Source organism: Chamaea fasciata, unplaced genomic scaffold, assembly GCF_029207755.1.
Source record: "Chamaea fasciata isolate MVZ Bird 193981 ecotype frontalis unplaced genomic scaffold, bChaFas1.0.hap1 SCAF_6, whole genome shotgun sequence".
Taxonomy (NCBI): Eukaryota; Metazoa; Chordata; class Aves; order Passeriformes; family Sylviidae; genus Chamaea; species Chamaea fasciata.
This window is the reverse complement of record NW_027094091.1, coordinates 7,568,801-7,581,302: the sequence shown is the minus strand read 5'-3', so window position 1 is coordinate 7,581,302 and position 12,502 is coordinate 7,568,801. Positions and strand designations below refer to the sequence as shown.

Genomic DNA, 12,502 nt, shown 5'->3' with positions numbered 1-12,502 from the left:
GGACGGCGCCGCTCCTGCAGCGGGGGGGAGGCCGGTTCCGCCCCTCCGCCGCGGTGGTACCGCCCGGCCCCGCCCCCCCCGCCGCCCGGACCGCGTGGTGCTGCCCGTGGCGCGGCGCTTCCAGCGGGAGAGCGGGGCCAGCTGTCGGCCGGGAAAGAGTTGCTCGTTCACCATGAGGCCACCCAAAGTGGTGCCGTGGCGGCGGCTGGTTGGGGTGTCCTTCGGGATGTACACGGCCGAGGAGATCAGGTGAGGCTCCATGTGTGCGCATCTAGAGCTGCGCGAGTGCTGCTGGGCACTACGAGTCCCAGCGTGCCCCGCGGCAGGGCGCAGGGGAGCTGCGGCGGACTGTGGCGCGCGTCATGCTGGGATATGTGGTCCGGTTGGGCCGTGGCCCAGTTGCCGGGATGGCGGCAGCCGAGCCTTATACAAAGTCTCGCCCCGCTCGAGGGGACACACTGACAAAATTATGTGATTTCTTAGTAGATTGGCTAGAGATGTAAAAGAAATATTTGATGCGATATGAATGATTTTGCTCATTGTATCGCGAAGTCAATGATACACACTTTCCCATTGCATTCGCAAAATGCTCTTAGAAAGATGTTTTCATCAATTGCGAAGATCACACTGATACTAAATGCCCGCGATAATTGTACCATTCAAGTGCGTATCAAGTCGCTGTTTACTGCCGTTGATTTTTACTCTTTCCTTTCAACTTCAGAAAACTGAGTGTGAAACCCATAACAAACCCTCAGTACCTGGATAACGTGGGGAATCCGGCTGTGAATGGACTGTATGACTTGGCCTTGGGACCTCCAGACTCCAAAGAAGTGTGTGCAACTTGCATGCAGAACTTCAGCAACTGCCCCGGACACTTTGGCCATATAGAACTGCCTCTGACTGTCTACAACCCCCTGTTCTTCGATGTATGTTCATTTAATTATTGCCGGTGAAAGGGGTGATGGTGCCCGAGCTGTCATGTAGTTGCAGTCCTTGAAAATAGTAAAGGTGCCAAGATCTGTTTTCTCTTTTAAGTGTAACAACAGTAAATGTAGTAGAAAAGGTTTGTTGTGATAGTTCAATACAAATAGACCTTCTGAAAAATATGCACTTTGTTGTAACTGTTGTTTTACTCAATATTGACAGGCAGGTGAGGGGGAATATTCATCCTAAAGTATGTGATTGACTGTAGGATGTCGTGCTTTATTTAATGAATGGCACAGTAAAAATTATCATTTCCTTTAAACAAACTGCACATGAACAGCTGTCTGCTCTTCCAGTTTTTAACAAACCTGAGCTGGGATGAATTTTTCTCCTGAGGTGCTGATCTCACCATTTACAGTAGCTGCCTTTTGCAAAGGCTGTGAATCGAGAGTCAAAACCTCACTTTCAAGTGATCAGAGTTAGATGAGGTACCCACTTCTAGCCTTGTTCCAGCTTTAAGTCAAATAACTGTATTGAGCAAGGATTAAAATCCTGCAGCAGTAATTCCCAGCCTTCAGGCCACGGGGCTGCACGCAGCTGGAGTGAGAGAACTGTGTTAAATAATAACACAGAGCTGTGTTAAATAATAAAACCCACTGATAATTTCCCAGACCTTGAGGAGAGTGGGGTTGTGTGAAGGGTCTTGTAGGATTGAGACCAGAACGTTTCATTTTACTGGTGTGGGGGTTTGGGTTCCACATTGTCCTCTCTGGGGTGAGTGGTTGGGAGCTGTAGTCACGGTGCTGTGCAAGAGCAGCCTTGGTCCCAGAGCTGCTGTAGATAGCACAAGTGTTTCATGCATGTTATATAGACTGCCTGCAGAGAGTTCATCTACAGATCATACTTTGCATGTGAGTTTGGTTGAAATAAACTTTTTTCCAAGCAAATTCTTTATGATTAAAATTAACCGTTAGTCTAATTTCCCAATTATAGTAGCACTTCCTTTAACTCCAAACAATTGTATTTACTTGCTTATGGTGCAAGCCAGTACATCTGCCTGGATAACCTTTTCTTCCCCCTTTCTTTCCAGAAATTATACCTTCTAATCCGAGGATCTTGTTTGAATTGCCACATGCTGACATGTCCTCGAGCCGTGGTTCACTTGCTGCTAAGTCAGCTGAAGGTGCTGGAGAAAGGGTTGCTTCGTGCTGTCCATGACCTTGAAATCATTCTGAACCGGGCAAGTACTGTGTAATGCTCCATCCCTTTTGGAGTGCATGGTCTTGTAACTATAAGGCTTTGTGCCAATTTCTTTTCTTCTGTTCCTTTTAGTTTGTAGAGCAATGTGCAGATGCAACAGGCTCAGAAATTGAAGAGGAGTTAAATCGCCACGTCCAGGAAATGTTACAAAGCTCTCAAATAAGAGATCGGTGTTCAAATGTAAGTACAGGCAGTGATGCTCCTGAGATCTTGGGCTTTATCCTCTTGAAATAGCAATGTGCAGAACAAAGCCTGTCTTTGACTCTGTAGGTGCTGGATTTTGTCCAGGAGTTCTGAACTGTCTTATGTTTAGAGGGCTTTTTGAGGGAAATGTCTGAAATTAAATTTTAAATTTTATTTCCTGTTAGTATAACTGTTGAGTTTCTGGAAAATAGGGAAACGTCTGTGTAGGGAAATGTCTTGATGGTGTAAATGCCATATTAAAATCTGATACTGCTGTCAGTACACCACCTACAGATGTTGATACTTCTCTGTATGATCCTCTGGCTGTTTTGAGCTATAGAACACATTTTGAGAGCTCATGCATCCAGCAGAGTTGCAGAGTTAATTACAGTGACATTTTTAGGAAGACTTGTGTAATTGAATTCTAATTTCCATTTAAATGTAGTTTAATGTACATGGTTAGTAAAGGCAAATGAGTGAAGAAGAAATTTAAAAATCTAAGATCATTGAGCAGATTTGTTTATAAGCAAATTTGTTTTAATTTCTTGATCACTTGTTTAAAAACTAAGCTTAAGCACTTGGTAAATCATACATTTCTGAGATGTCAAAAGAAGAGATTTTGTCACTTTTCTATCTTGTTAAGTCATCATTAGTGAAAAGCTTTAAATTCCAGTAGTGACTTGAAAAATAAAGACTTTATGGAATAAATTGAACAAGGAGATTGGAGAGCACTGAGGGATATATGTCTCCAGTAAATGGTAAAATGAAGAAAGATCACTACAGATCAAGGCATGAATTATTGGGTTCATGGATGTGTGTGCATTGATACTAATAAATGTTCATGTTGGTAGTTAATGTTAATTGTACAATGTTTAATGAATTCTTCATATAACATCTTTTAATTTATTTTTATTATATTTATTAGTTTTAAGTTGTTTTTCTTTACCAGGTCAAAAATGTGTGTGACTGTAGAAATAAACTGATTTCACAGTTCTGGAAAGCGCACATGGGTTCAAAGAAATGCCCAAACTGCAAGTAAGTTTAATTACATGAGGAAGCTGTTTCTAGTTAAATGCTGTATTTATAATAACCTTTATCTGCCTGTCACATTTGTTATTTTTTCTTTCAAGATCCAGGAGATCACTGGTGCGAAAGGAGCACAACAGCAAGCTGACAGTAACCTATCCTTCTACAGTGTACCATAAGTCAGGAGAGGAAAGCATTCTGCTTGAAACAGCAGGTGAAATATTTGTCTTCTACTCAAATATGTTTGCACTTTTCCCCTGCATTCAAAGGGCACAGATTCTTAGCAGTGACTGTGCACTCGGAACTCATTTATAAAAAATACTGATTATTACTAAACCAGTAAGGTTGGGAGTCAGAGAGAGCCCGAGTCCATTAAATTTCTCTTTGAGAGCCCGTTGTGCTTTGGCAGCTGCAGATGTCTCTGTGTCAGGAAAAGAAGTACAGCAGCATAATCTGTGTCAACTTTAGGGTGGTTTTGGGGCACTTCATTTTTGGCAGGTTGTTGATTTTCTGCTGGATTTTTAAACAGAGCAAGTACAGATTAATTAGGAGGAAGATGACCCACTTCAGAAAGAAAATCACATAATCCTAATTCTTTTGGATGAATTTCCTTTTAAAGAGTAAAAGATAAAAAAGAAAGAAGGTGGCACTTTCTAGGATTAATTAACGGATTGTTTGAATCAATTTAAACCTCCTTTCCCTTCTCGTATCCTTGATCCTTTCCACAATGAGAAGAATTGAAGCAGACATTTGTGTGTGTTATTTAGCCATTAGGAAAGGTTTCCATGGAGAGTTTATTTTGTTTGCTATTCTGTGATTTAAATGCTAGATTAAATCTTGATCTGTGGCTGAAGAAGCAAAATGGGAAGTACTCTGTATTCTGATCTGGGATGGATCACACAGTTAGGTCACTGTGCATAGCCTGTGCATGATTAAGGCTCAAGAGGAAGTACCTTTAACCTTGGCATTGATGCATTTCTGTTCAAAGGATGGAAAAGTTTTTTAGGTGAATGGAGAATTGAACTCTCAGTGTGCAAAAATCTGCATTTCTGGACCTAAGCCAGAAGAAGAATAGGAAACTGTGTGAGGTCATGGGAGAATTGCTTTTCATCGAGTTGTGGAAATTGAGGTCTAAAATCTCTGGCTTTGTTTTGAGAATAATTGATCTTTTTGCCCTTCAGTAGCAAAACCATGTGTTGTCCTCCCTCTCCAAAGCAGAGGTAGCCCAGACTCTCACTTACAATATGGATGAATTGCTGGCTGGTGCTGTTGTCTCCTTCAGCTGAGACGGGAGAATTTCATAGGAACCTTGATACCTCAGTGGTAGTACCTGAACCCCACTGAAAGGTTCCCCAGCTGCAGGCTGACTCTTGATTTGTGTTTTGGTCAGGGGATGAGATCATTTGAAGAAAGGTTCCAGCTCATTGTAAGTCAAAACAGGCATAAACTTTAGATGTTAGAATGGTGTCTTGTTTCTGTTACTTATATCTGCATTCCCTAGTCACAGAATGGTTGCTTATTTACTTAATTTCATATTCTCAAAGCAAACATTTAAGTGATAATTTTGATGTAGATGTCAGCCAGCATATTTTGTATGTATTTCCATTCCTTTTCTGAGCTGAGAGCACCACTGTAAGCAAAAAAAACCCCTTTCAGAGTAATGTCTTGAGAAATTTTTTTTTTTAGTAAATATTTTAGTTTATTTTATTTTTTGCTTTTCAGGTATTGATGAAAGCCAGTTGGGGAAGAGAGGATACCTGACACCAATGACTGCCAAGGAATACATCCTGGCTCTGTGGAAGAATGAAGGTAATGGTTGTGAAGAGCAACATTACTTTGTTTTTTGTACCATTTAGTGGACAAATCTGCAAATCTTCTAGTATGAACTCCTTGTCAAATGTTTGCCGTTTGCCTTAAGGGGTTCTGGCTGTAAAATACGTTTTATGACAGCAGGACTGGCAGCCAGTGAATGCAGAGACCTGGATTCAATTCACATTTTGATCAGCTTTTCTCGAATTGTGTCTCCCCACAAATCACAGCTGTTGTTTGCAGAGAGTGTGATTTTCCTGTGGTGCTGCCCCCCACAGTTACACTGGTTAAAGACTGAGAATGGATTTGTCAGCCACTTTTTTGAGTTGCCTGTACTCTGAATCTGTCTGCAGTTGCCAGGAGAACCCAAAGCAGTTCCGTGAATCAGTCACAGTCAGTAGCTGGAAACTTTCTTCCTCCTGTTTTGCTTTCTCCTTTTGCTATAATCTATACTTCTGTCCAGAGTTGTTTCTAAAATACCACATATGTGACAAAAAAAAAGTGGGAATTGTTTCTAAACTGTGTCTGAAGGTTTTTTTAAACAAGCTCAATAGTGTTAACTTAGCAGATTCTTTTGACTTGCTTGACCAAGTGTATCTGGGGGTTTGGATTCCCAAACAATAGGAATGAGAATGAGTTTATATTTATTTTATATCTTCTTAGGTTTCTTTCTGCGTTATCTCTTCCCTGGGATGGATCCCCATGAGAGTTCAGGATTCAGTCCAGACTTATTTTTTTTAGATCTACTTGTGGTTCCACCTTCAAGGTAAAATTTATCCTCCCAAAATTTTCTAGAAATCACAGGGTTTAGTGCATCCTTTGCAGGAGGTGGAGATCTAGACTCCTATAGTACAGACACTGGTCTGCTTAAGTGTCAGTGGAGTGTTTAGATAATTGAAATCACACTAGTAATTGATGATAAGTTCTATTGTAACTTCAAGTGAGTTTGTTAGAAGACTGAAATACTAATTATGGAAAAGTATATTTTAGTATTAGTGTTTTAAATTATTATAGAATATTATAACTGCTCAATACTGACAGAATTGCTTGTTAAGGATCATTCCTCTTTTATGACTGTCCCAGTAGAGTATACAAATTTTTAAATGCCCACTGTTTGGATTATTTTCCATGCACTGAAGGTTTAGCTGAGAATGTTTGAGGTTTATCATGCTGCTTTTGAGTGGCTTTAATGTTCCGAAATAATTTTGATTTGCTGTAGGTATCGCCCTGTCAATCGCCTTGGAGATCGCCTGTTCACAAACGGGCAGACTGTGAACCTGCAAGCTGTGATGAAAGATGCCCAAGTGATACGGAAGCTTTTGGTTTTCATGGCCAAAGAACAGTGTCAGCCAATAAAAATTACAGAAGGAATTCAAACAGTAAGAGTTGCTGGTTTTCTTTGCTTTTTTGGATGTGTGGGTTGAGTTCAGGAAGGCTCCTGTTTAGGCTGTTCCTGTAACAGTAACAGTTTTTGCCTGAGCTGTTGGAATATCTGCTGGTGGAGATGTTCCATACCTTGTTTGGTTTTTTGCCTCTGCTCTTTTCTACCTGGTGCAAAGGGAAAAAACGTTTTGCTCAGATCCTCTTAGCCATGGATTTTTGGTATTAGATTACTGTATGTGAGACATAATGGGCTGCTCTTTCTGGACAATGAAATATGTACAGGACAAACAGTGCACAATAAAACTTTGCCAGCGTCTCATCACATAAAAAGAGGGGGGGATAGCCACTTTAACTTTTAAACCTAGTGGATGCAGTTTTGATTGTTTTTTTGTTTGTTTTTGTTGTTTTTTTTTTTAATATTGATGTCTAAGTAGGACCCAAAACTTCACAAATTATAGAATTAGTAACAATGCTTGTCTGCTTCAGACAATTCACATAGTTATATAGTGTAAATAATAATGTATGTCAGCTTGTCTCATTCCATGTTTGTTCATCAGTTGTATCATTGAGGGGTCTTTGACATTGGACTCAGTTTCAGGGGAACTTGATTTACAAATGTAAATCAAGTGTAAAACATTTTGGAAACATTGTTAGTTACACAGAATGTAGCCACTAGATGGAGATCTGTTCTTAAAACATTTGACAGGAGGTCAATGAGTTTTGGATGTGACTTTTAGACTGAAAACAAAGTGATGTAAGTGATTAAAACTCTTGGATTTACATTTTTTTAATCTAAAAATAGGATTTTCTAGTTACAGTGATTCCTAACATGGACTGACTACCGGAGCAGAATAATGGTGAATGTTTCTTTTGCTATACTTAATACTGTAATTAATACTATAGCTTCAGCCTAGTAAGTAGAAGATACTTTTTGTTATGGTCAAGTTTCTAATTTCTGTTTCTGTAGGAGACAGGAGGGGATGCTGAACCTCTGGACCGTTCTGTGCTGACAGCAGTTCCAGGACAGAGCATTGCAGATAAGCTGTACAATGCTTGGATACGTCTCCAGAGCCATGTCAACATCGTGTTCGATAGTGACATGGACAAGCTGATAACAGATAAATACCCTGGTATTCGTCAGGTGGGTAGCAGGTGGAGTCTTAATTAAAAAAGAAAAGCTGATGTAAAAAAAAAGTGAACTATTTGTGGTTACTACATGGGCATTTTCATGACACTCATTGTTGCAAGAATCCATCTGGTTTTCCATACTTGCAGGTTTTAATTGTTACCTTCTGTTTTCAAAGCTGTTGGAGAAGAAGGAAGGGCTGTTCCGCAAGCACATGATGGGGAAGCGCGTGGATTTTGCTGCTCGATCCGTCATCTGCCCCGACATGTACATTGGGACCAACGAGATTGGCATCCCTATGGTGAGCATAAATAAAGCACTCTGTCTTTCTGGTGCTCAGGACTAAACTGCACTGCTGGCGCTTTGGTAGCAGTTTAAAATCTAGAGGGTTTCTGACTCAGCTGAACTTTTTCCTGCCCAGTGTTAATAAGGAGGAAGCACTGAAAAGCAGGAAATTCTTACTGTTACAAAATGAGAACAGCACATCTGAGAAAGAGGATTTAAAAAAAAAAAGAAAAAGCTGTACTTGCTTTGTGGGATTTGGAATTGGTGCAGACTTTAAAAGTAGATCCTTTTCCTCCTATGGTCTTTGTACAAGGTATTTTCGAGGTATTGCAGTCTTGACAGAAGGCAGTGATAATGTCACCAACTTCATTCATCCTTCTTAAGGATTTTTAGCTTCACAGAGATGACACCAAGCCTGAATTTGAGCTTTTCATTTTATTATCTTTGCAGAAAATAGTGAACCTGTGATAGTGTGCTTTTATTTTCTCTGTATATGTTGGCTTATTTGCAGAATCTAAATCCATGCTTGCTTTCTTTAATTGCTAATTGAGTTTTACACTGCAGTAGAAAAGTGTAAAAAGGACATTGTTTATATTCACGTGATAGAGGATTTTAAAACAGCAATGTATTTATTTGGCATTAAAGTAGACTGAGGAGGAGATGCATTCAAGAGCTTAAATCCATTTAAGTTTGCATTGTATGAGTTAACTTTTGACGCCGTTTTATCAGTGGCCTTTACAGTTCGAAGCCAGAATTGAACAACGTGTTTTTTCTCTCCTCTTTCCCCCGTCTAGGTATTTGCCACCAAACTCACTTACCCTCAGCCAGTCACCCCCTGGAATGTCAAAGAGCTGAGGCAGGCTGTCATCAATGGCCCCAAGGTGCACCCAGGGGCCTCCATGGTCATTAACGAGGACGGGTCTCGCACGGTGCTGAGCTCCACCAGCCTGACCCAGCGCGAGGCCATTGCCAAGCAGCTCCTCACCCCCTCCTCAGGGGCACCCCAGACAGGCCTGAAGATTGTGAGTATGGGCAGAGCGCTCCTCCACCTCTGGTTGAGGGGATAGGAACAAAAACATGATACTGTTTCAAATTCTAAGCGCCATTTTTCCATCCTTTACTTTATTCTAATACGCAGCGTGTGGCATTCGTCGTGCCATGATGCAGAGTATTCTTAGTGGTGCCCTTGGCAGTACTGGCTTAGCAGTTGGGCTCCACGATCTTGGAGGTCTTTTCCAGCCTAATTGATTCTATGTCAGTTGTTTCTCCTCTGTGCTACAGCTTAATCAGCCTTTGAAACTTCTTAACTGGACCTCCATCCCTTGCAAGAGTTGAAAACATCCTATTTAGCTACTAGGGCAAAAGTTTTGGTGTTTAATAGCTTTTTTTCACATTGTTATGCATTACCCTGTGTCTCATAAAGGATTATCAGTGATTTGAAATTCAAATCTGAGTGTTTCTGTGATGTCAGTTCTTTCAGAATCTGAGTTAAATGTAACGGTATTTAGATTGTACAAACAACTTACCATACTCTTGTTGATAATCACTTGAGGGGATATTTGGATGTTATTTACAGAAAAATTAAAATGAGACTCTTCTGAGAGACTCTGTTCTAGATAAGGATATATTGTGTTGTACTCAAAGCTGAAATTAAGAGATTCCTGGGCTCTGCTTCAGCTGCTGGGTCATATTACTACCTTAGTCTAGGTTGTCCAGGGCTGGGTGTATTGTGGGAAGTATCAATTCAGCCCAGTGGGCTTTGGATAAAGAGCTGATTGATTTGATCACTGTGGTTTGGGGGAGTTAATGAGGAATAGTTGTTTGGTGGAGAGCAGAGGGCGTTCAGGGGCAAGCAGTCTTGATCCTCTCTGAGTTCTGCACAGAACATGAACACCAGACAGAAGATGTTTTGGATGTGTGTATATTTAAAGATAAACTAGTTGTTCCTGAGGCACGGCAATGCCTTTTGGGAACCAACCAGCTCTCTGTGGCAGGTGTGTCGGCACATTAAGAACGGGGACGTGCTGCTGCTGAACCGGCAGCCCACGCTGCACAGACCTTCCATCCAAGCCCACCGGGCGCGGATCCTGCCCGGGGAGAAGGTGCTGAGGCTCCACTACGCCAACTGCAAGGCGTACAACGCCGACTTCGACGGTGATGAAATGAACGCCCACTTCCCTCAGAGCGAGCTGGGCAGAGCAGAAGCCTACACCTTAGCCATCACTGATGAGCAGTACCTGGTGCCAAAGGCAAGTAAAACTGCCTTTTTTATTTATTTTTAAACATGGATTTTTTTCTAGATGTAGTAATCACTTCCGTTTATTTTGTCTAATGATAGACGAGATCATTTTTTAAAAATCGATTTACTTACTTCTGAGGTTTATTTCTCTGTTCTTTCTTCACTTGGGGTTCTCTTCCTCTAAAGAAGGCCCAGCACATCCAAACAGTCTTGTTCCTTAGAGTGTCAGTGTCCAGAGGAGATTCTGTAGAGAGTTGTGCTGTAATGAGTTCTTTACAAATTACTTAAGTGCTTTTTTACAGGGGGAATAATTTTGGGGCCAGAAAGCACACAAGTTACTAATGCCCCCTACCACCACATTTTTGTTATTACCTCTCAGGATGGGAAGCCACTTCCTGGCTTGATCCAGGATCACATGATTTCTGGAGTCAGCATGACAATCCGAGGCTGCTTTTTCACCAGAGAGCAGTACATGGAGCTTGTGTACCGAGGGCTGACAGACAAAAAAGGAAGAATTAAAACCTTTCCTCCTGCCATTATGAAGCCACAGCAATTATGGACAGGAAAGCAGGTAATTTAGCATTTGCTGAGTTAAAGGATGCCAGTGGTTTCTAAGTAAGCAGAATGCTAGTGCTAAAACCAGTGCTGCTAAGGGGATTTAGAAGGCAAGCTCCCATCAACACTATGTAGGTTTTGGTGTGTGTTTCTGAGCTGTAAAACCCAACAGACAGCTTTTTTATTTTTTTTAATTTTAATATATCTAATTATTGGAAAAACCTTGGCTGTTTTATATTTCTAAATAAGTATGTGTCTCAGTTCAGTGATCCTTCAGAGGGTAGAGTAGCAGGAGGGCATTCCTGCCTTGTGAGCTTTCCAAGCTTTCAAAACTTTGCTGTCAGTGGAAAGAATACATGCAGGATGTTGCTTTTCTCTTTCATGCCAGATTTTTTTATGTTGAGAAGCAATTATACAAAAAAAATAATTCCTGCCACTCATCCTGCTTCTTTATAGGTTGTTTCCACATTGTTAATAAACATCATTCCAGACAACTATGCTCCACTGAACTTGACTGGGAAAGCAAAAATTGGTGGGAGAGCCTGGGTAAAGGGACCTGCAAAAGGATGTCTGAATCTTGATTCAATGTGTGAATCTCAGGTATGCAACAACTCTGGGGGTTGGGCTGGGCTGTGTTGTGTTAAAATTGTGTGTACAGTAAAGGAACGGGAAGGGAGCAAGGCAGATGAAAAAGTTGGAAGCAGATATTTGGCAGCAGTTACTGACAGAAGTGGATGATAGAAGGATAGGCCTGGGACTCAGGAAAAATTCTCTGTGGTCCTGACTTAGGTGTATTCCATCTGTTTTTGTTACACTGTGTGTCTTCATTGTCAGACTTTCTAGATGGAAAAATGCAGGTGGTGTTAGAAGTTTCATTTCTGCTATAAATTCTGAAAGTATAGATAATCTGGCCACATTTAACCCTTCACCAATATGTAAGATTTTTAAACTTAAACCGATTTTCACATAGATTACACGGAAAAACTTGTAGAGGTAATAGTAAGATTAAAATTTCTGCTTTCCTGATTCAAAGCTGTGTGTTATTTTTCAGGTTATTATCAGAGATGGGGAATTACTGTGTGGAGTCTTGGACAAAGCTCACTTTGGCAGCTCTGCCTATGGGCTGGTGCACTGCTGCTATGAGATCTATGGGGGTGGAACCAGTGGGAAGGTGCTGACGTGCCTGGGGCGCCTCTTCACTGCTTACCTGCAGCTGTACAGGGGATTTACCATGGGTGAGTACCTGCAGCACTGCAGCACCTCCTGAGCTGTCAACCAGACATGGCTGGGCACAATACATGCTAATTCTGTTAATAAAAGTCTGCAAGATTGCCCTTTAGTGGGATAGCTGCCTGCCAGCCTTTTTTTTTGATCTTGTTGGTTTTTGTTGGCACATAGCTGGCCTTCTAAGCATAAACAGAAGGTACAGTCTTGAGTATGTCCAACAATTTCTCTTTTCTGTCCTGCTTAGCCAAAGTGTACACAGTTAATATGTCTTGCGTTGAAATTTTGTTTATATCAAAACCTTGTGTTTTGCTTGTCTGTAAAGTAATTATTGTGTAGAAAGCAGAACAACTGACAAAGCAAGATGAAAGAACTCTAAGGGCTTGGTGATCAAGTTTTGCACATCACATTTTACTGTAAAGCTTTTGGTAAATGAGTTTGAAAAGCTTTCATTACGGGTTTTCAAACTCATACAAGAGTTATGGAGA

The 12,502-nt window shown here is 41.0% G+C and overlaps 1 protein-coding gene across 1 annotated transcript in view; it reads left to right on the top strand.

Annotated features, from left to right (window-relative positions):
• The first annotated feature begins 122 nt into the window (after positions 1–122).
• Positions 123–12,502, top strand: part of POLR1A (RNA polymerase I subunit A) — a 29,639-nt gene continuing 17,259 nt past the window's right edge. Inside the window, exons 1-16 of the mRNA XM_066185345.1 lie at positions 123–249; positions 722–926; positions 2,015–2,164; positions 2,257–2,364; positions 3,317–3,402; positions 3,498–3,607; positions 5,116–5,202; positions 5,866–5,968; positions 6,422–6,581; positions 7,553–7,726; positions 7,890–8,012; positions 8,791–9,018; positions 9,991–10,245; positions 10,615–10,806; positions 11,247–11,390; positions 11,842–12,025. Coding sequence (XP_066041442.1) covers positions 173–249; positions 722–926; positions 2,015–2,164; positions 2,257–2,364; positions 3,317–3,402; positions 3,498–3,607; positions 5,116–5,202; positions 5,866–5,968; positions 6,422–6,581; positions 7,553–7,726; positions 7,890–8,012; positions 8,791–9,018; positions 9,991–10,245; positions 10,615–10,806; positions 11,247–11,390; positions 11,842–12,025 — 2,386 coding nt within the window. The 5' untranslated portion in view covers positions 123–172. The remainder of the gene's footprint in view (positions 250–721; positions 927–2,014; positions 2,165–2,256; positions 2,365–3,316; positions 3,403–3,497; positions 3,608–5,115; positions 5,203–5,865; positions 5,969–6,421; positions 6,582–7,552; positions 7,727–7,889; positions 8,013–8,790; positions 9,019–9,990; positions 10,246–10,614; positions 10,807–11,246; positions 11,391–11,841; positions 12,026–12,502) is intronic.